This window comes from Urocampus carinirostris, chromosome 7 (assembly GCF_059441175.1).
Source record: "Urocampus carinirostris isolate Australia breed hairy pipefish chromosome 7, RoL_Ucar_1.0, whole genome shotgun sequence".
NCBI classification, from domain to species: Eukaryota; Metazoa; Chordata; class Actinopteri; order Syngnathiformes; family Syngnathidae; genus Urocampus; species Urocampus carinirostris.
The window spans coordinates 24,060,844-24,084,822 of record NC_142355.1 but is presented as its reverse complement, the minus strand read 5'-3'; the positions used below and the strand labels follow the sequence as shown (position 1 = coordinate 24,084,822).

The 23,979-nt window shown below is 37.3% G+C and overlaps 1 protein-coding gene across 4 annotated transcripts in view; it reads left to right on the top strand.

Annotated features, from left to right (window-relative positions):
- scaper (S-phase cyclin A-associated protein in the ER) overlaps positions 1 to 23,979 on the top strand; it is a 77,132-nt gene that overhangs the window by 25,434 nt on the left and 27,719 nt on the right. For all 4 annotated transcript variants that reach the window (XM_088340250.1, XM_088340251.1, XM_088340247.1 and 1 more), the window contains 4 exons: positions 2,113 to 2,249; positions 3,375 to 3,440; positions 5,096 to 5,222; positions 21,068 to 21,183. In XM_088340250.1, the coding sequence (XP_088196376.1) occupies positions 2,113 to 2,249; positions 3,375 to 3,440; positions 5,096 to 5,222; positions 21,068 to 21,183 (446 nt within the window). The remainder of the gene's footprint in view (positions 1 to 2,112; positions 2,250 to 3,374; positions 3,441 to 5,095; positions 5,223 to 21,067; positions 21,184 to 23,979) is intronic.

Below are 23,979 nucleotides of genomic sequence, written 5' to 3'. Positions count from 1 at the left end.
CTTGTGGCCAATTTACAGTGCCCCCAGTCAAGAATATCTTTTCATTAAATCATCATTTTTTTTCTTTTTAAATATGATTTGTTTTTACTGGATGCATAGAAATCCTGTCATCAAGACCTTCCATCAGTTCCAAGTACCCCTAGAGGCCTGTTTAACGCTTTTTTGATGGCCCCCAAATTGAGACCCTTGCTGAAATATGGAACTTGCCAGCTGAAAATCCCCCTTCGGTCTCCTTTGCTGTTTTTAAATCTGAGCTGTTTCACCTTTCCAGCAGTGAATTTGTTGTATTAAAGTAAGATTTTCAATACAACGTGGGTGAAGAATTCTGATTTATGACTTGTGCCCGCTGAAACGTCATCCATTTGTGGTAGGTAGGTTGATACAAAAAAGTCGTGCGAACCACTGAAGAGTGAAACCTCATCTCTTTGTCGTCTCACTTATCATCTAGTCACTGACATGAAATTCAGCTGTTTGTTCAACGCCAAATGGTAAGCTACCTGCTTGGGCTTTTTGTGAATGACAAAAGAGGCGCCGGGTGAACATAGCCCATAGAACTTGTATTTGTGTGGGCTGCCTTTTAGATCTGTGATAGCTCTGTCTGTGTCAGAGAAAGGAGGGATGTTTGGAGGCAGCTCATGTTTCCCCCACCAGAAGCAATATGCAGTGTGTGTGGAACCGCAACCCCGGGCCAGTGTATATGCTGCTTTGTGATAAAGGTCTGGATGCAGACAACTGTCTATTACTATATTTGACTGTCTCAAACGTTCTTAGTAATAATGAGCTTTCTATTGCTCTAATTGTTGTAACTGTCCCTCTATTTGCTAAAGCACCTACAGCTGCTTGTCAGCGGTTTTCCCCTATGCGACAGAATCATATTTCAGTTACATTTTTTTTTAATATCAGTGTCATGTTTTTTTGGCGAATGGTGTTTTGGATGTATTATTGAAGTAATTCCGTAAGTTCAGAAGAAAGCACACGAAAGCCTCTCAAAAAGATTATCGTGTAAAAGTTAGATGACAAATATGGTTACAAGGCATGGCTGGAGTATAAAGTCAACACATGACAGCTAAAAATGAATCACTGTGAAATTGACATTTCGGTTCTTTGAATCCCCCGTTGAACGTATTATCTTATTTTTTTTGCTTTTAATATCCTTTTTTCTGGTTTAGATTCAGAGGAGTCTTTTGTTTGCCTTCACAGCTTCCAACGTCTGATAGGGCTGTGCGTAATCTGTTAGTGTGGAGTTGACAGTTGGATGATTAATGCTTTAGGGAAGCAAGTAATTCAAAACGTGCGTTACCTGGACTAGAGCCAATGGGGGCGCTGCTGAATCTAACATAGATTGTGAGCAAAATCATGTCTTTGTAACAGGTTGATAAGTTTAAGGTGTAGTAAACACTCAAAATAAGGAGATAAGACATGAATGGATTTTGAATTTGTGAGGAGAAGAGGGGAGCCATGATGTAAACTGCTCACTAAAGTCAAAGAATGGACAACAGCTCGCCATAAAATTTAACTTACAAACTAGCAGCCTATGCACTACTTTGTAGGTGTCCAATATTAACCTGTGATTAGTTTTTTCTGTTTATATTGTTCACATTTATGCATTTCAACTGACCCATGCTATCATTTGTCTTAATTCAGAATTATTATCAAGATGCTTTTTCACACCTTTAACTCTGACACCTGTATTACTTTCCACTGCCGTGAAACCTTCCATTCAATGGAACACAAACACTTGTCACCAGAGGCTATTGCACCCCACGTGCGGGTTTAGTTTGACTTGTCTATGAAAGTCTTTTATGTGTGAGGACTATCCTCTGGGGTGATGGATGACAGGATAATAAGGTAATTAGTATCTCGCACATATGGTGTGTCGCATGAATTGGTTAATGTACATTACATCATTTCTTGGTGTTGATTTCCAAAATGGTAACAACAGTATACAGTGGTGAATTAGTGATTGGCATTATTTTATTCAGTCAAACACTCATAAACACTCATAAACATCTTTCATGCTTATTTATCATGTAATGCTTTTATATTGTAAACATTGTTCAGCTATTTCATGCAATGATTTTTTCAATATATTTAAATTTGTGTGTGTTCTAGGAGCATCTTTCTTTAAAGAAATACATTGTGGACATCATGACTGACAACTTAGTTTCCTCAGAGAATGTGAAGGACTCTGAGGAGAGGCAAAAGGCGCGCAAGAAGGCAAAAAAGCTCCGTGCCAGAATGAACTCCAGGTTGGTATCTTTTTTTTGTTGCCAGTGGTCTCTTCAACACGTAACATCTATTAGAGGCACGGAGAATTGATGCAAAGGTAATCTAGGACATTTGACAAAGCTCAAAACAAAACGAAAACATGTTATGTGTATCCTGACTTCCACAAGGTAGCACTAATGACTAATTTATGGGCACTTACAATGATTGCATGGCAAAAATCTACACATCGGTCTCTCGGGCCTGACTCTTCACCTGTAAAGAGCTTTCCTCTAAATTGATGCCCCTCGGTTGCCTGAATCATTCTGCATTGTATGCATGCTAAAGCATGTATTCACCCGGGCCGTTTTTCTTCCTTTCGGTTATTGATTTTTAAATGAAATATCAAAAAGAATCAATACTAATATATCAATAAGAAGCTCACTAACTGTGCGGCACGATCTAGAACAAAAATGTATTTAATACTGCCGTCAACAACACTGGCGGGCCACTTGTTATTAATTTTATGACAGAGGCCGCAGGCCAGTAAACATTTGATCACGGACAGTAATTGGCCCCCAGGCTGGACTTTGGACATGCATGGCTTAACCTATATAATTCCATTAGGAATGTTTTTGCACACAAAATCTTATATGTGTTTAAGCGGTATTGAATCAAACAAATTTAATATACATTGTAGGTGGGCCCATAACACGAAAATGAAATAATTTGAATCATCGTACACTGTCTTATTGTGTAATAAAAAGTACAGTCCTAAGGGTGTGTGAATAACCATACCATTCTGTCAGGATGATACCCAACCTCATCTAAACTTTTGTCTTGAATGTAACAGAAATTACTGGATTCCAGGAAGGCACACTTACAAAATACTGATGATTTTGTGTCTTTTTCTGAAATAAGGACATTTGTGTATTTTGAGGTTTGTGAGACGGCGAGTTTACAATATGATTTAATCTGCTGCTGTCTCAAGATAGCTGTGGTGTCTGCTAATTTTAGTCCGTGCTGCTCTGCAGACAGGGCAAATAAACATACTCGACGTGAACATTTTCTTTCCATTCACACTTTCATTCACTGTGTGCTTTAACTGGATGGCTTAAATACTTTCCCCCAAGGATTTAAATACTTTTCCTTTACTTGTACCCCCGCAGAGCTAAGCAATACGAGACGTCATTTGAGGCTAAGACGCAGGTTCCTGACTCCCAGTACAAGGCCAAGTAAGAGCATTCCTTCTGTACTTGTAATGTTTATTATCTTTACTCAAATATGAGGAAACTTGCCGTTTTGTACGTCTGTGATTATTTTGAGAATTTATTCAGAGTTGGCAGATCAGTCTCAGAGGGAAGTAGGTCATGATGAAGAATAACTGTTTTCAATGATTGCATTGTATTGGAAAAGAGCACTTCATCTTGACATTATGTTTCGACAAAATATATCCCGCAAAGCATTAAAGGAGCTGTCCAAATTTTGGAACGTATTTACTCACAACCGCGACTTCTGGCTTGTGTCATAATTGGAGCTTCTGTCATGCACGTGCATGTTGACAGACTCGAGCACGATTGAGAAAAATAAAACAAAACTGGGACGTTGGAGAGGGATGTGAGAGCACAAAAATGACTCCTTACAAGGGATTTGTATGGTAATAAATGCCCATCTAAACATGCATTGATCTGGTAAATTGATGTGTCAGGGCAACCAGCAAGATTGATAGTGAGTTACAAGGCCAGTTGGAATTAAGAACGGGCATTTCATGGAGACCCCCTACTGTAAAAATATGGTACTCCCTAATATTTATATGAAATCACATTATTTTTTTTCTTCATTTTCGCTCAGCGCCGTTGGTGCGTACACCAAAAGTAATAATGCACGTGTAACTGCAGTGCTGGGATACATGATTCTTGGCTGCTGGCAGAAGTTACCGTAATTCCCTGACTACAAGTCTCTTCGGAGTATCAGTCGAAAAAGCCCAAAAAAATGTATAATGAAGAGGAAACATGTATAAGCCGCATTTGGAGTACAAGTTGTATTTTTAGGGGACATTTATTTGATAAAAATAAACACTAAGAATATTCGTCTCATCTTGAAAGGCAATTTAGAATCAAAATGGAAGAGAGAACACGGTATACTAACGTCACATGTACGTGCATATCTTAGACAAGCACGTCAGTAACAACGTAATATACTAAGAGTTATACAGATAACTATAGCATAAATAGCATGCTTACCAAACAATTAGCTTCACTCCAATTTACTAAATCAAATCAAATATTCATCCACTGTATCACTTTTACCAGTAAAGAACTCCTCCAAAATGATAAGCCGCTTCACTTCCTTTTCCCCTTAAAAAATATCCATCACAACAGGGTAGAGGTAAGATTGGGCATGTAAATTCAACCCGACCTGACACGAGTCCCTTGTATATAAACCCGATCCCGACAGATTAACTTGATTTGATAAGCAAGCCCGAAGTAAACCCGAAGCTTTAATTTGCCGCCATAGTAAACACGAAGCTTTACTCGTGCAGTGCGTACTTCAGCGCCAAACTGTGCATTTCAGTTGACTATGCATCTCGCTCACCACCACTCCCCCCATCTCCCCTTTCCTCTTAATGTGTTCTGCACCGAACAGCTTTCCTAAAAGTATGATAAAAGCAGATGGGGGGGGAAAAAAGCAAATTTATTAAGGATCCCTTTTTTATACTTTAAGGACACCTCCAATGACACACCCTACCTTTTTAAGATTTTTTGGTAGCAAATTTGCACACGCTTACCTGTGTTGAAATAAAAGCTATTGTTTGAATAAATTCATAATCAACATATTTTTCTACTAATTTGCATTATTTTGCATTTTGTTTTCTCTGGTTTCTTTTCAGGTTACAGCGCCTTGTGAAGGACCTTTTAAAGCAACTGCTGGGCCAGGACACCGGCCAATGGGCTAACAATAAAGTGTCGAGTCTTGATCGAACTTTGGGAGAGGTTGTTCGCATCTTGGAGAAACAGGTAGCTTGTGACCTGAATTGATGCAAATTTGCATTTTGCGCATATATTTTCGTCATTTCGTTGAGCCATACTGTGGAATACATCCAGTTTTTTTTCTTAGTTTTGTCGCGTGCTGGATTTTAGAATTGGCCCCACCCTTTTGGCTCTCCTGTCGGCGTATTCGTCTGCAGCTGAGCGAAGGTCATGCCAGACGCTCTGTATGTCTCCTCGGTCATTAGTTGTGTTTAGCTTCAGTTCCCTCTCTCACCCTCCCAAGTATCACTTACTCTAAAGCCACTTGCCTTTGGTTATTGACTAATGAAGACCATGTTAACGGTGTTGTGATTGTGCACATGGTACCAATAGAGGTGCTTCCTGGCACGAGTGTGAGCATTGTCCACAGGTATGAGGTTTATACCATGAAGACTCACTTGTGTAGACAATGGCCGAATCAACACTGCCATGCATTCACGATTATAGTTCATCTAGATGTGTGACGACAAATTGAAGATTGCATTAGATGTCTGGTTCCAAGTACACCACAAAAGGTCCAGTAGAGGAAATGTAGGAAAAAAGTAGAGTATAAGGTGTCTTTCTTAGTCAAATTTTTAGTAAATCATTGGGAAAAATACTTTATTAAGCAAAATTGGTAAGTATTATTTTGATTTTTAGTGCGTTAAAGTTGTTTCATTCTGCCTCTTTTCCTTCGACTGTTTAAAAAAATCAAATGAAAGAAAATCAAATCCCGTAGTTTTAAGTATATGAAGTATTCAAAGAATTTTGGTAAAAATAATAAAAATAATGCACCTTTTCAGTGTCTAAAACTCATGACAAAAAGTTACCGGACACCAGGGCAGACAACTCTGAAAAGTTGCCCAGCCATTAAGTTACTTGACCCATTTTTTTAAGCGCAAAAAGCCATGGTTGCAAAGTATAAAGGATTGATAATCAGAATATATAACAGAACAACACTTTAAAATTAAGTTTATTATAAATCTACTTATAACACTTATTGCATGTATACAACATTGCTGTTTTCCATCTGCAATCAGTATGTACATGTATTTTCTCATCTTCATTCATGCAATGTTTGCGTTGCATCGTCTGCTACAAGCCACGTGAACTCCTCTTTCTACGATGCTTTTATTGCACATTTACGTTTTGTAGCGTCATAAATGTTGTTGGCTTCTTTTGAATCTTATGAGGCTGAGGTTTTGGCTTGATTCCTAACCAATTATCCATTTTTCTTGTTCTCTGTGCATCTACTTTGCAAAATGAAATGCAAATGCATGACCTTATAACACTCGGGAAAGTCCAGAAGCACGAAGTTATTCGATGCAGGCTTCTAATTGGCTGCCGAGTATGCAAATTCCCAAACGAACCGAAATTTCCAAACCGAATGAAGATTTCGGAATCGGAATAAAGCAAACGTTTCATTTGAAAAGAAAAGAAAATAATAATACATTTATTTATTTATTTATTTTCTTGAAAAAGTTGTCGGCCACCAGGGCAGAGACGTTTTGTAAGTTGTACGCCCAACGTACAATAAAAGATGCACGCCCCGGGCGTCCGGGCAGACGTTATTATTTATTTTTTTTGTTTTTAAATGGAGTAACAAGTGAATTAAAATGATCTAATTATTTTGAAGATGGTGCTTGAGTTAACAGCCCCTCCCCCCAAAAAAAAACATTTTCTGCCTAAATATACATATGCTCATTTTAGTTTACAATATATATATTTTTAAATACAAATCTTAGATGATTTTTCTCATTTTCAGTTTTTTTATTTTACACAAATGTCAAAATAAAACTATTTAATTTTTTTTTTTTTAAATATATAATATTGGTAACTTAAGCTAAATGTTGGCATGATATTACAATTCAAACAATTAATAGACCGAGGCTGACTATTCTTTCCAGATAATTTTCCACGGATGATATGCCTCGACATATTTTCAACAAAGTGTGCCTTTGCTTCGAAAACATTGGGAAACACCCTGGATATATCTATACATTTGTACTCTGCTCAACACATTATTGCAGACAATGGTGGAGGACTCATGATTAGTATTGATTCACAGGGGCTGTTCAAATCGGTGTAATATACAACCTTGTATTTCCGTTATACAGGATTGGTACGGGTGCTTGAAATCCTTAAATGCTTGAATTTTAATGTTGTGTTTTCAAGTATTGACAAGTGCTTGAATTTTGGGTGAAGTACTTGTAAATGCTTGAAGTTGGTGCCATGTTTCACAACATGTCTGCTTCAAAATCTCTGTTGTCTTCGCTATGCTGTTGCATTTCCTCCCTTGTGATTAATGGAAGCTCCCATTAGTTTGTATGACGTTGCCCTATGAAGCGTTATTGCTTCCTAAGCGTCGCGCCTATGAGGACAGGTGCTTGGTACAACTAAAAAGGACAACACAAAAATTGTATTTGTTCAAGGATTACGTATCAATTATGGGCCAAAAAATATAGTGTTTCCCAGTCGTAAATAGTTTTGGGACTAACTTCCTGCAATTGAAAATGTAAGCCACATATTACTGTCATTTTACCCAATGCCTATAAAGGAAAAGATTTGTCCCCAAAAAAAGAATAGGTTTGCGATTTACTGAAGATATAAAAATCATATGTCTTTATAAATGCACACGCGAGAATAAAAATATTGACTTACTTAAATGGGGAGAAATTTGTCTCAAAGATATTTACACACGTATTGTTCTGATCTACAAATATATTCATGATTTACTCAAGATCTAAAAATGATATGTCTTAATCGGGGGTGTCAAACAGACGGCCCCTCTTTTTCTCTTATTTCTTTCTTTTTATTCTTTCTCCTCAATCTACCATTCCAGACCCCGAGAAAATGTTTGTTCTCTCGTGTGGCCCCCGAGTTAAAATGAGTTTGACACCCCTGGTCTTGATGAATGCACACGCAAGATTAAAAATCGCATAAAATAAATGTAAAATAGCAGATATATTTGTGGATCTGCAGTACATGATTCACACCAGATTTCATTATTGGTACTGGAGAAATTGAAAAATTGGCTCTGAAAGTCCATGCAAAGTGCACGAATTTGGTCATGAAAAAGGTGTACAAACCCTGTATATCAAACAAAACCTGCATCATTTCAAAGAAAAATCTTATCTAAACATGCAATATAAAACGTTTGATTAAAACAAGCTTGTAACGATTCCGGGAACATATTTGTGGTGACGCAATGACACCTACTGGGCATATTGGCAGGCGGCACTGAAAACGGTGACATTGCATGATTGAAAGCAGTCTTTAATCAACGACTCCTCTGATTAAACGCGGCTTTTTTTTTTCTTTTTCTTTTTTTCAAAGAATCCAAGTCATTCTCGTAACTCAAGAATCAATATTCGCAGAGGGTCTATTAATCTTGGACTGGCGACGCCTATTGCTGACGACTGAGTTGAAAGAGAACCAGGCGCTGTCTCTTTCTACTGACATATGAAATCCAGCTGACGAAATCTTTGGTACCATTTATCCTTTTTTTTAAGAAAAAAATCTAATATAATATTTAGTAATTAATAGTAGGCAAGTGACCAGCGATTTACTCAGCACAATGTTTGTGAGTGATGCCTGTCATTAACACAAAATCTGCTCTGGACAAAGCGGCCAAATACAATCAAGACAAAACACAATTCAATGCATAAATACTGTATTTTTTCTTGTATAACGTGAACTTGTTTATAATGCTTACCCCTATTTTTTTGGCAAGGATCAATGATCAACCAATATGGGTTTTTCAGGGCGATTATGAGAGAAGGCCAAACAGATATTTGTGGCCGATATTCACTTGCCTAAAAATTGGCGTAAGAAATTTGTCATAATACAAAAAGAAACAAATAATATTTGTTATAAATTTAAAGAAAAAAAGATTACTCTAAAGATATTTCACAGTAAATAAATGAGAATGTCAACAAGACTAACATGACTTATCTTTCACTCAAACCAAAAACTAACAGTGCAGGAAATAAAATTTGGCTTAGCGGCAACCCAAAATACAGTTGGTACATAAAAACTCATTTAGCTCCCTGATTTTTTTTTTTAACAAAATATTCAATACAATACTTAAAATAACTTAACTTTAAGTGCAAGGATTGCACTTTAAGGCATTACAAAAAAACCTCTTAAACCGTATTGCAACAAGCAATAGAAATTTCAACAGAGATCGCCAAATAAAAGTGTGGGCACTCCTGTTTTTAAGCCAGATTGACAAACTAATGTTATGGTAATAGCTAATCACTGAGCCTTCCACTTCAGCGTGCTTTTAATGCTTTTGTCAATCACAAACGCTTGATTGACAAACTAATGTTATGTTAGGAGCTAATATATCAGTCTTCACCTGAGCGTGATTCCCTAAAACAAGTTAACTAAACTCTTAATAACCCGTACGCTTTTCCACCACGTACTTATTCTCAACATTACTAGCATTGTTTGATTCACAGACATGTCAAATCATTTCTATTTGTATCGCTCTTAATCACAAGAAGTTTCAAAGGGCAATTATTACACCAGGAGTTAGCAGAGCTGCCGCTGTTGACTCTACTCTAACATTCCTGCTATCTCTGGCTCCGGCCCCAGTCGCTTGTCCCATCAGAAGGCGGGGTGGCTAGCACCCAAGAAAGGAAGGGAGAGGCTCTGCTGTAATTGAGCCTACAGAGTCGTCCCGTTGGATAATTTGTTTTTGTTTTCTGCTTTTGTCTTTTTATTTTTTACTTTTTATTTTTTCATTTTTTTTTTCTTATTTGGTTTCTTTTTCCCTAGCTTTTCCTTCTTTTTTCCTAGCTTTTTAGTTTTTTATTCTTGTTCCCTAGACTAATTTTTCCCCAGCTTTTTTTTTTTTTTTTTTTGCTTTTTCCCTCTTTCCTGTTTTTTTTTTTCATTTTTGTCTAGTTTTCTTTTTTCCCTTTTCTTTTTTCCTCGTTTTACGTACTTTTGAGCATAATAATTGGTAATATATGGATGAAAGCAAGCAAACAAACAATCTGAAGTGCAATTTTTGTGCCGTCTCTTTTTAGTGAGCTGAGCCGAAAGAGCCTCTTCTCCCAAAAAAGATGGAAACTTGCGCAGCAATGTTGACGTAGTCACGAAGGCAAGAAAGTTCATGTAGTCTAACTGTGCAGGCTAAGATTAAAGTAAAACACACTTGTTGCTCTATATTTTAATGTTTTGATGATAAAAAAAAAAAAAATAATAATATTTTTCGGGGGAATAGCAAACTCCTAAAACCGGGGCCCGTCCGTTCATTTTATTAAAAAGGAGCACTCCAATTCACACTGCACGGTTACTTCTTAAGACTGAATATATATTTTTGTGTATAATAACTCCAATTTGCATGCATGCTTGCTTTCATTTACTGAATCTCGTGCTGACATTGACTTCAAAATACTGCGCACTGGCCAAAGTTTCTAAGTGAGTTAATTTCGCCATTTTGATCCTTTATTTTTATGCACAGAGGAGCTTTGTGCACTGGAACATTGAACACAACCATCATAACATTTACAATTTATTTAATGTCCTTCAAAGTCCAATTTATCATGCGATATAGTGTTTTTTTCAGTTTATATCTTTCAGGATGACTTTGTTTTTTCCATTCTCTAACATTCACTTCTGGTACCGTGGATATTAATAGTATGATAACGAGATAAAATTGAATGGCTTTTCATATGTCATTTATGTGGTGGTCTGGTTATGATTTGGCGCTCTCACTGCGCCGACCCAGGTTTGATTCCCATTGCATCCAATGTTTTGCAATTGTGTTCTGCTGTATTTTTTGACTAATTAATCATTGCACAAATACTGTAATATACTACTATAAAACTTCAAGCACCCAAACTTTGAGTTCTTCTTTAGGTAAAAAAAAAAACGTTATACACGAATAAATACGGTAAGAAACCAAGCTGTTCAATGACTTGACTATTTTGCTCCCTTTCTCTATGTGTACCTCAAAATGTCAAATTTTTAATGAACTGATGGAATGAAAACATTGTTTTTTAACACATTTAAAGCCTTATATGAAAATTGTGTAATATTTAGTGCCTCCTAGTGGTACAAAAAGCTTTCATTCAGTAAAATAAATAGAATAATAATCACTGATTTGAATACTAGGCAGAAAATTCCTGAACTATCGTACCAATGTTAATTTTCATTAAAAAAAAGTCGAAAAATGGTTTTCTTTTACATAGTGGAATCCCTACCTAATGTTGCTGCCATGTTTGTCTGTACTCTTGCTTTTTGCTGCCATGCTAGGCTCTGAATGACTGGATTTCATCCACATTAAACAATACAGTGCCATGAAGTGGTCAAATATTACACACTGGGGGTTTAAAGACAAAATGCCGTAACCAAAATAAGAAGGTGATAAATCCTGTTTATGACCTGTCTGTCTCTAGCCATTGATACATCTAACACACGACATGATTATTAATCCCTTCCGGAATTTCTAATAAAGGACCATGTATATATAATATACATGCATGTGGTTAGAACTACCGTTGGAAGACTTTTTCTCTGTAAAACCATGTTAATTCCAGCAGAGAGAAGTGATTAAAACACCTGTCACCCTATTTATGATGAAGAAAATATACAGCCCACTTCTTGTAATGAGGCATAAATTTCCTGCCAAGTTGTGGTTTGCAACATTATGCCCATCTCACTGTGTGTCTTTGGGCATCAGAAAAGAAAGATTATGGAGTCCCATCAGTGACAACTGGGATCGCCGGAGTTGCTGTTATCATATTTCCCCAGGGACGCTTCGAAAGAAGCACCAGAACAGCCTCCTTTAAGGGGAGAGGAGGAGTCAGCTGTGATGTTAGTAGCTTGCAAGCTGTCACTACACGAGAAACTCCCTCCACCCACCCGCAACTTGACGTTAGGAGTCAGTGGGCCAGTAAAGTCTTATTTTCACTTTTGTTTAAAAACTCTTAAATATTTTCTTGGTCCAGGGTTCGCACAGGTGCTTGAAATCCTAGAATTTTTATGTTGCGTTTTCACAGTTTGAAATGTGCTTGAATTTTGTGTGGAATGCTTGAATTGATTGCGATGTTTCCCGGCAAGTCTGTTAAGAAATGATGCCGACGCTGGTGGTTTTGCTTTGCCATTGCACCAATTGTCTCAGATGGAAAAAAAAGTTTTTTTCCCCCTCGTGATTAACGGCAGCTGATTTTAGTTTGTATGGTGTTGTCATGTGAAGCATCATTGCCTCCTCACGTTCTGTTGATCTGTGTTACACATAGATTGTGTGAGACACTTTGTTGCACTTTTTCCTCTTATATATAACGCCAGTCCATATTGGGTAAGTAACGATAGCATATCTTTTTATGCCAGCAAGTTAAATGGACAAAAATTTTGTCTCGGATGACCGGTTTATATTTATAGAAGCTTAGTTCATACATATCGTTCGTCAAACCTAACATTCGTGGGATCAATAATTATAGTAATGACAATTAATTGATACTTATTATTATTAGCTATATTATTATGTATTATTTCTTCTTTTAATGGTACTGGAGAAATTAGAAAATTGTCTTTTAAACTCTTTAAAAGGAGTTTCACTTTAGCCCTGAAAAGGGTGTATAATTCAAATATTTATTATTTTTTAATTTCAAAAACGCTGAAACCATCTTCATCAAGGTGTGCTTGGGCATCTCTGTTACTGGAGGCATGCCAGAGGTAAGATCTTAGCCCCGAGTCCATGCCCAACCCGACCCAAACTGGTCCAGCCTACAATGTAAATCATTACATTGGGGTCGGGCTGGGATTCAAACTCTCTAAACACTGAGAATAAATCAGGATCTTGTCACAAATCACTGAAATGTTGCTACATTAGCATCACATTGCACTGAGGCGTTTAAAGGCCTTTAGTAGTTTTGGCCATGAGAGACCATGGTCTACAAAAAATGAGAAGTCTCCTCATCACAACACGTGCTGACTAAACTCTGTCAATTCAAAGAACTCCTTCTTGTCTGTCTATTATGAATAAATTAATGTATGGTTTTGTCATTATACAATGGTACGATACAGTAAAATCGGAGGATTACCTTTTCAGTGCAAGAAGTGATGAGGAGAGCGTACTGCTAGTTACACTTTAGCATTTGGGGATCTTCAAATTGAGCCAGGGTTCCGTGATGATTAAAATTCAACAGTCACAAATGTAGTGGCTTCTAACAAGTTGTAGTTTAATGTTTTCCGTTTTATGGATAATGGGTCTGCCTTGGTGAGGTACAGGCTTAGCAGGGGGGGCTCATGTGGGTTGTCATGTAGTCGCAGCTGTAGGCTGGACCTGCGGCCTCGCTTTTGCTTCCTTTCCATACACCACTTCCCTCTCTTCCCGGTCCCGATAACAATCCACGGAGCACCCATTAGTCTTGCCAATTAGTCAAGGACTTTGTATTGATGTCTGTAGCTGGTGTCTGCAAACTCTTGGTGAGGGTGTAGTGGTGGTTGTCCAATGACAAACATCTATTAGATACTCAAAGAAAACACTGAATGGGAGAGCCAAGAGTCACTGTTTTTATGCGCACTGCCATATTGGGTCAATTCCACCTGTCGTTGTTCTTTGTTGTCTCTTTTAAAGTGACACGCGAGATTCCTCAAAAACCTACTGCTGCTGTTTTATAGCCCAATTTTTAACCTGTCAAAATTAAAGAATGGCCTTTAAATTTTCCTGTGAACTTTTAAAAAAAAAATCTGTCAAAGATGCAAAATAGTTTGTATAAACATTTCCAACTGTTATATTTCTGTGCCTGCAAAGGGTACATTAACAGTCTTGATTAACATTACAAAAAACAGGCTTTTGTTTGTCATCATAAATCTCCCAAGTCCTCACAGAAAAAATTGGAAATTTATGGTTTGCTTCTGTCTCGGTCCTGCAAAGCAAGCTAATTGGCTGGGTCGGGCTTCAATAGCCATCGGCCAGGGTCGGGCTGGATTATTCGGGCCCGATCTTACCACTAAATCATGCGTAAGCATGATTGTCAAGGGAAGCAGTCGGGGGTACACTTTGCGCTCTAATCCTTGGACCAAAGTCAAATAAATATAGTCTCTGTCATTGTGGCTGTCTGGCCTCTTCAAGTCAGGACCGTTTAGATTATTTGACCTAACAGCATCTCTCATGTCAGTGACTCACCTACAGATTTGTTTTTCTGCCCCATATCTGATTCAGTCTCCACTTTCTCTGCTAATTCTGCAGACAACACCCGACACTCCCCTCCACTCTTGCACGGCTGTTTGGGTCCCGCCCCTTCATGCAGGCACACACTCCATTCGCAAGGTTGTGTGTCGTCTCTCTCTGACCCCGGGTTGTTTCTCCCAATGTGGTCTCTAATGGTTTATTTTGTGTCAAACCTAATTCTAGCAATACTCCACGAGATCGAGGGGGGAGTTTTTCCTCCTTTTTTGCCCCTTTTAGTACACACACACTTTATTATTATCGCAATGTACTGCCAAACGTGTTTATTAATGTTTTCAATAAAAGCCTGTCTGAAAATATACAACACATAAGAGAATGTCAAGAACTCAGACCTTTGAGTAGCTGAAGTGTGGCCCCTATTTGCGTTTTCAATGGCAGCTGTCAGAGCCTCCTTATGCTCAAGACTAAGCGGCAAAGTTTTAACTTTAAAACGTTTTTTTGCTAAGATCAGATTGACAAATTGAGTAATTCCAAATGTTCCTGTTGAGTCCTTTTAAACATCAAGAGAGGAATTCCTGGGGGGGTTCATCTGCAGGCAAACCAAATAAAAAACTGTACCATTATTTAATTATTTGGCAAGATATAATATTTTAGCCCATTTGTCACAAAAATATAATTGTAACATGAGGTAACTCTGATAAAAAGGTTTAACTTTAACTCTGGAGTTAAGAGTCAAGTTTTAATACAAAGCTGTAAAGATTATTTTATTCAAAATCAAAGCTTTTAAACTACTCTAACTTCAGAGTTAAAAGCTGACTTAAGCTTTAAGATAAAAAAGTACACAATTTATTACAAAAAATACGCATTTATACATGAACATTGTTAAAATTACGCAAGTTTTTTTTTAAAGCTGTCAACACATACATACAAATATATCAAGTCTCGTGAATTCATGTTTATTTGTACATCCCTTAATCTCAAAGTCTCAAAGGGCTGCACAGACCACAGCTTGTTGCAAACCACAGACTATTATTACACCATCCCCTGATCTAAAACCTACCTGAGGGCAAGGAAAAACTCAAACCTCAACATGTGGAAAATGACGAAACCTTGAGAAGGGACCACACATGAGGTAATCCCCCTTCCAGGATGACCAGGCTGCAACGGATGTTGGAATAACAAGTAATGCATGGATATTGTCAACATAATATATAGGTTATTCTAATACTATAGAATATAAGTGGATTTTAGGCTTATATTTAAAAAATTCCACTGAGGTTGCAGATCGAATCTCGGTGGGAAAAGCATTCCACAGCACCGGGGCCCGAATGGAGAACGCTCTCGAACCTGCGGATCTCTTCTTGGTTCTTGGGATCACTTGTAGACCAGCATTTTCCGAGCGAAGGCCCCAGACCTCAGCATAGGGGAAATTAAATCTGAAAGATATGAGGGAACAAGTGCATGCATGATTTTGTATACTACCAACAGAACCTTAAAATCACATCTTAAGCTAACAGGGAGCCAATGCAGGTTTGCGAAAATCGGGGTCATGTGATCAAACTTCCTTGTCTTCGTTAAAAGCCTCGTTGCAGCATCAAAAGTTCACAGGTTATCTTGAAATCAGCTATGCTCACACTAAAATCTCACTTTTTTGGGAAAGCATTTCTCCAAATTAAAAAAAAAATCCCCTCAAAAGCAATCACACAGTTATTACTTTTTTAAATTTCACACTTGCAAAGTATTTGGAATTATCACAATTCTTGTTCCGAATGAATAACTAATCATTACCTTGGTGCAACAAAAAAATCCCAAGCACATATCCTACAATGTCTTTTTGTTATTTCCAAACAGTTTTACACAATGGCAGCATGTTGAAATGTATCTTTTTTAATCAAACTATTTCTTCTATTTCATTTTGATAATTCGCCTGCCACGTTGATTTCAGAAGATCATGTAGTTCCCAGTTCAGTAAATCTTACTCCAATATATAAACAAGTACAAGTGTATACCAAGTTTCACAATATTTTCTTCTCATTTGGTTGCCGTCAACAGGCCCGAGAAGCTGTTTGGGCTTCCTTGTTAGGCTGTCTGATCGCAATCCATCACAGTCCTTTCATGCAAAAGAGTGAATGGAAGTCTGATATCAACTTGACTACATGGTTGTCCATCTGCTGGTCAGCCTGGACGAGCGAGGCTTATTACCTCTGCTCCATGTAATTAAAGTGTCTGGAGGGAGGAGACGACAAAGTGCAATCTGGCTGCTCTGCACACACGGGCGCAGGAATTAGCAGCTGCTGCAGCCTTCTCATCGGCCGGGGTAACAATAGTTGACCCTGGACAGTAATTGAATAAGATTCCTCCTCTTGTATTATTCAGAAGCCATCCTTCTAACTTGGGGCCTAATGATTGGCCTTTTGGTGGCCGTCCTGTTAAAGGAAGATAAATTAGCTACTCCTCCTTTATTGTTAATATTGATTTGGCCGTTAAAATTGATCCAAATAAATGGAAAGGATCATGAACTGTATTTTTAATAGTTATCAGCCCCCCTTTAACAAAAGTCCATAACTGCTAGCTAGATGTAAGTAATTGCCAGCACATCTGTCCCATACTCACTGAAGCAGTGCTGAGTAAATCACAATGAATTTCTTAGTTAACAATCCCAATGTTAACAATCCTACGGCTAACAACTACATTTCTATATTCATGCATTGCTTTTTTTTAATGTTAGGTAAGATACATTCATTTAAACGTACTGTAATTATTCGTGTATAACGCACTTTTTTTCTTTACAAAAAAAAAAAAGCCCTCATTATTTGGGTGTGCTGTATACTCAAGGTTTTACGGGAGTATTTGTTTGTGCAATGACTGATCAGTTGAAAAATATCATTTACCACAACAGTTATATAAATGACATATGAAAAGGCATTCACTTTTATCTAATTATCACACGATTTTAATTTATGGTAGGAGAGACAAATATTGGAGAATGGAGTAAACAAAAGTCCTGAAACATATAAACAAATGCAAAAAAGTACGAGGGGAACAACCGTAAAGTAAGCTACTTTTAGTTATTGCATATTTCTCAGACTCCTATGTTACAAATTAACTTGCTATGAAATTAACTTTTTTAACCAGTTTTTCTATTTTTACTACACAAGTTCTAATTCACCCACACACACACAGTTACATTCAAAGATCCACGTTTTTCAGTCTTTTTCCATTGTATGTAATGTAATGCGCATCCGTGACTCCATTGTATGTACTGCGCATGCGTGACTTTTCAATAAATGCAGCTACTGAAACCGGAAGTGGTCAGAAAGATCCGGTCAGCCGAACGGGCCACGTTGCTCTGGCTGGCGAATCGTTCTCCTACTACAGTAGCCTTTTTAGACTTCAATTCCTGCCTCTGCCTGAATTATTTGGTCAGCCATGAGTTTATATCTTTATAAACTCCAACAACAACTCTTTGGTGGATCTGATGAATCAGACTTTGAAGGATATTAAATGAATACATTGTACATTTTTGGTTGGTATTATGTTCGTAGTTTACACTGTCAATAAATTATTTTATTATTTGCCACAGTTACTCAACGTTCGTCACAACGCTTAGTCTGAGCTGAGAGAAGGTGAAACAAAAATTCATATAGATTTTTAATTTTAAATAAATTAGGGGTGAACGTTAGACATTGGGAGTGCATGTTCTACATGAATAGAGTAATCATTTCTTGGTTTTGTCCCATTTTCACAGCAGATAGAAAATCTGTCATCAGATGATGCTTTGAACAGGAGACCATCTGTAATTGACCAATTCAATAAAATGTGATAAACTCTGAAAAGACTCCAGAGGACCTATTTCAAAGTAAAAGGCCCAAGAGCCTAATCCAGGCCCGAGAAGGTTTTCGTTGGCCGCTGTGATGATCACTGTACACGTAATTTTATTTTTGTTTTTGTTTTTTTATTTTGAGCGATTTTCAGGCACTTTCACTTAAAAATAAGCTGCTGATGGTGCCTGAATAATACCGACTTCTTCCAATTAATGTTCATTTAGTGGAAATTCTTCATTGTAAGAAATGTCTTTTGTGCCTGTTGAAAATTACTATCAGTCATAAGAAAATATTCCTTTCTTATTTGAACATATTGTCATATATTTGTTAGCTTTTCACTAGGTTCAATTGGGTTCACTACTCTATATGGCTCAATTTCAAAATTGTTCAACACTACATCAGTCCAGCCTTTCGCTTGTAGCTTTGGTGTTTTGGGTTGTTGGGTGGGCAAAAAGGAGGGGATTTTATTTCCTTATTGCACACTGAATTTTTTAAACGGCACTTTGAGTGTCAATTTGTTGCCTGAAAAGTGCTTTACAAATACATTTTGTTTTGCTTTTGACCCTTGCATCAGTTTGACTTTGGCAACCATGTTCCTGAGCTTTAATGTGTGCTAAAAGGGAAAGTTAAGCTCGGTGACTGAAACCCAATTGATTCAGGAACACATATTTCAGGAGGCAAAAACTTCCTACATGGGACATCAAACCATTTTTTATTATTTTGAACCGCGTGTCAAACGTTGTTTGATCAATGCACAATCTCCTCAGTCAGTATGAGTGACTTATGACGAGCTTATGTGTAATTAGTAAAGTGATCGTCTCTCCAATGTGTCCAGGCTTGTTAGCAACTTCCCATCGAAAGAACAAAAGTGCTGTGAAGTGGCTAGATATTAGTGCTGTCATAGCACTAAGGAGCCTGTAACCTCATTAGGAGGAAGGGCGACCTTCAGAATAACACACCCTGCAGAAGTCGTTCGAAGCAGGTCCTTTAGCACCAACCCTTAAAGCAATTTCCTCGCTATCAACCCAGACACAAATACGTGTTTTAGATTTTGTGTATCCAACCAATTTACAACCACCTTTGATCCAACAGACTGTTTAAGAATAATTGACAATTTCTTTTACATATCAGGCTTTTTAGGAAAGCAATCACCCTGGTGATTGTAAAATCATTAGTTATGTATTTTCTTTTGACAGATGGCAAACCACACCTAGAAATTGCACTGTACTTTCAATCAGAAGGAAAAAGCAACATCCAACATTAGTATTGGACAAAAACTAAGAAGCACTTATTTAAAGCATTTAGGAGTCATTAAATCCTGGCATTTTCAGATCCTAAAGGGACTGTGTGTATTATTTAGTGCCTCCTAGTGCTAAAAATGTAATTCCTTAAAACCAAAATATTGATTTGACTGATACGCAAAATACATGAACTGCCATATAAAAATGCAGTTTAGAAATAAGAATTGATCTCGCATAACATGAGTGGACTTAATTGTCTGCTATCGTGCTGCTACTGATAACAAAAAACTTCAGAAAGGGTGGGCAAAGAACTGAAAAGTAAAATGGTGCTTTGAGTTTCTAGTTTGTATTCTTGCACGTGTTTTTTGTCTCACCAGAGAATACAGCAACATCTAGTGGTCAAAGATTACACAATGTCCCTTTCACAATTGAAAATAATCATAAAGTATTAGTTCCTGCGACTCAAATCTTTTAGTGCTTTTATTAATCCTTTGAAAATATTTGTACAGAGAAAAATATTGTTGTATCCTTTTGTTTTACCTCATCCTCTTAATAGTTTGTAGTGGGATTCTGTGACCATTTTTTCATACTTTTGTGATTTATTTGAATTATGGTACAAGTAATGAAATTATTAGTAGCATTGTTTATTCATAATTTCAGATAAAAGTTAAGTAACATGTGTTTTAAAAAAACAATTCAGATTATTTAGTTTTGGAGTTGGATTTTTTTTTTCCAAAAAGATTAAAAATTATCAACATATTTAATTAAGAAAAACAGCTACTAAAATAACCTTTTTACAATATGTCCTATTTAAAACTTATGCAATCTAAAGGGACACTAGTTATGTATCACCCCTGGATATCACTGTATTTTGTAGCGTAACAGGGGGGGAAAGTGCTACAAAGCACAACTAAGAAAACAAACTACAGTCACTCAAAGTGAGCAAATTGCACCATTTAATTTAGGTCATTTTTGACTAGCCTTTCAAAGTTTTTGGGTTTTAGAGGAGTACTTGTAGAAGCAATCCTGTCGGCACCCTCTAGTGAGCCTCATATGTACAATAAATACAAATTCTTAAGCCTACGAGTTTTCAAAAAATGATAGTTTTATGATAGTTCATGTATTTTTGCCTGACCATTCAAATTATTATTGATTTTTTACCACCAGGAAGATCTAAATAATATACAATGTTCCTTTAAGTTCATACCAGTAGTATTGTTTTGTCTTATTCTACAGGAAAAACAAATTAAAATTCTAGTAATTTAATAAAAATGTATAAAATAATATGCAAATGACAACATTTTCACAATAGTATTCATTTTATATTTACTAACCGTACCGCCTATTAAGTTTCAGCTTGTAAAACCTGTCATTTTGTCAGTGTTTGTTTGACTCTAGCCATTTAGGACCACCCACCCAAAATGGCCACATGCCTTCAACTGAAACCTAATTGCAGGTGGGCGCGTTTGCGATCAGACAGGGATACTTAAGGATCACTTTGTTTTGAATTTCAATACCCTGGCCCTTTAAAAAAAAAGCCCCCTCCCCTCACGAGAGCCATATAATCATGCCTGTCCAGTCTGTGGCTTATTGTCTTAAACATGTTCCTTTTGTTTTTGTGTCTCTCTTTGTCTTCTTTAGAACACTGCAGACCAAGTAGCTTTCCAAGTGGGCGGCGGCCTGTCGGCTTTAGAGCAAATCCTGCAGGTCATCACCGCTGCGTCCTCACCTACAACCGTTCCCCGTATTCCTTACAAGTTAGTACCACATTTCAATTTCAATTATACAAGCAAAATGGACACTAAATTCTGGCGCACAGCTAGACAGCCACTCTCTAAGTTGCTTTCCTACACTGAAAGGAGCCTTCCAATTTCGTTTCACTTTTTTAATATTACATTCAAACCATTTATTCAATTGTGATTATGTGGTGTGTGTTATTCTAGATCTATAATTGTCATTTTGTTGCAGTTGTAAACTTTCAGTCGGTAATGATGTCATCTCGAGTTAAGTTAACCCATTGTGGGCTTTTATGAAGCTGCAATGCTACTTTTCACTTTTCGCAGTGGTTCCGGTCCCCATTAACCGCAAAAACCAAGGGAGCTCTGTATTTCATTTTTCTGTCTATATATAGATCATTTTGTATGATTGTTTTTGAAACTCTCACAAGCAAAAGAAACAAAAACATTGATATTTGATAATATGCATAGAAAATTCAACAGTGCTAGCTCAGAAGTTTTTTAAATGTATTGATAAATGTACAATATAAATTATTAAAAATATAAACTACTGATGTAGCCAGCGTTTCGAATGTAAAGTCCACATTGATGCTTCATGAAAACTATTTTTCATTGATAGGAAGACTCACAAAGGCACAGTGGGGACAAGACAGTGCCACAAAAACATTTTTTCCTTTAGTAGTACTTTGTTTACCACTTAATATATCATTATACTTTTGGCATTTGTATCTGGCAGTCCGGATTAAAGAGCATGTGGCCCAAGGGACGTTTTCTGCCGCCCCGTTCTAAAGGATGCATTTCTCCTTGGATGATCTGCTTCAATGAAAGAGTTAGTCAAATGAACTCTCACAAGTTGTAGTTGAATTTTAATTCTTTAGAATAATGGGAAGAGGTTTCAAAGCTGCAAAGTGAAATCCTTGGCTTTATTTTTTAAGCCAAAGTTGAAGTTTCACTTTAACTTGTATCCTTTGTCTGACCTCAATGATGTCCCACTTAATTTCTCTCGCCTATTCATTTGTCCTTGTTGCTGTGATTGATATACTTCATTTCAACATTCCCACTGAATCAGTGGTTTATTGTTGCTTCTTGAAAAATACAACTAAAATGTATTGATGACTAACAATGTGTCGATAGAAATCTGTAGCATTTGCATTTCCCTAATTGATTCGGGTTCATTCATTACTGTAGAACCATGTCCCATTTGCCATTTAGAGTGCAGGGTATTTTTGAGTTGTGGGTCTGGAGTTTGCTGTGTCTTCTCATAGATAACATTGGAGAGGGAGTCCGGCATGTTAGTGGAACTCCGTAATGGAGCAAAATGGCCTTGCTCTTCCATTCATTAGCATTTAGTGGTCTCTGAATCCCTGCTAATGGAGAAATTCTTTTATTTATAAGGCTTTTAAAGGCATCACTTGTCTATTGATTTTTTTTTCTTTTTTCCGGATGGAGTAGGAGAGTGTAAGGGGGGCAGCGCTAATCAATCATCGTAATCTGAGGGATTTCTCATCAGCAGATTTTTCTTTAATTATTAAATCAACCTTGTTTTGTTTCGCCTTCCACTAACTTGTAATATTGTATAAAAAATCTTTAAAACAGTACAAATGATAAACATCCATACATTGCTCGTCCAAAATTACGCATCCTGATGAGCTATTATAAGAGTTTCAAGGACCACTTAATTTGTCCCTTAGAAAAAGGATAATATGTATGTATAATGTGTCCTTTTTGCCACAATAAAAGGCAGTGTAACAACACTGCAAGCACGGGACTGGCTGGTAAAACCATGTAAGTAAAGCTGTGTGTCACTTTTTCATCATCTGGTTGGCATATCAACATCCAGATATTCACCCCAGTGTGCATGCTATACTGTTTGTTTACAAGTGATGCAACTATATTGATGGCCTCCTCCTGTTCGAGGAGCAGAATGATATAACACTTAAAAGAAGATGGCAACTAAGGTGATGGCACTGCGCATATCCCTTGAGATGTTAATTCTGTTTGATAATGAGCTAAAATATTGCTCATGTCCACTTATGCCCCAGTGTAAAAGCTTTTGTTCAGTGCAGGATTGTTAAATGTATTTATTATCTACACAAGACAAATGTATTTTTCTGTTAAATCACCTCTCAATTGATTAAAAAAAAGCCTTTGTAAAGGCAAAGCTTTTGTCTTGACTCCATTTAAGGTCATTGCATTAAATATGCAGTCAATTCCAGTTGGATAAAGATGACAAAAGTTCAAAAGACTCATTGTAACGTGATCGGGTGAACTCCTTTGAGAGTCCTTGGCTATGCGTGTCAACCCAATTTGTATTTGCACCTCTTGTCTCATATGACGTGGCGTATCCTGTGAAATGAGACCTCCTGCCAGTGGCTTTATTTCAGGATGTTTTTCACCATTTGTTTGAATGTGTGCATGACTTGGTGTCACGGCTCATCAGATCCCATCCCCCAACCTTTACCTGGCCGGTGTTGAGCAATGACCAGAGTCCGTGTCCTGGAAGTGTTCAGGGTATCAGAGTGTTCAGCAGGAGAGTCAAATGAAATGTCATTTAGATAGAAGTGAAAGAAGGGATTGTTTGACAGCACAAGGAACTGGATTTCCTCTTCACCTTTTCTATTTTAGTTTAGGGTTCTTTTTCTTCCCCTGAACACAATTTTGCCCTGTTTAAGGCTTTGACTCAACCTGATCTGGAAGTTGGTCAGATTTCTGCCGGTTTACTCCAGCCAAGCTTGACTGCTCACATAGGAGGCCTTCACAGAGGGAGAAATGTGAGACTTGGACAGCACAGATCGCATGGTAGATAAATCAAGGCAC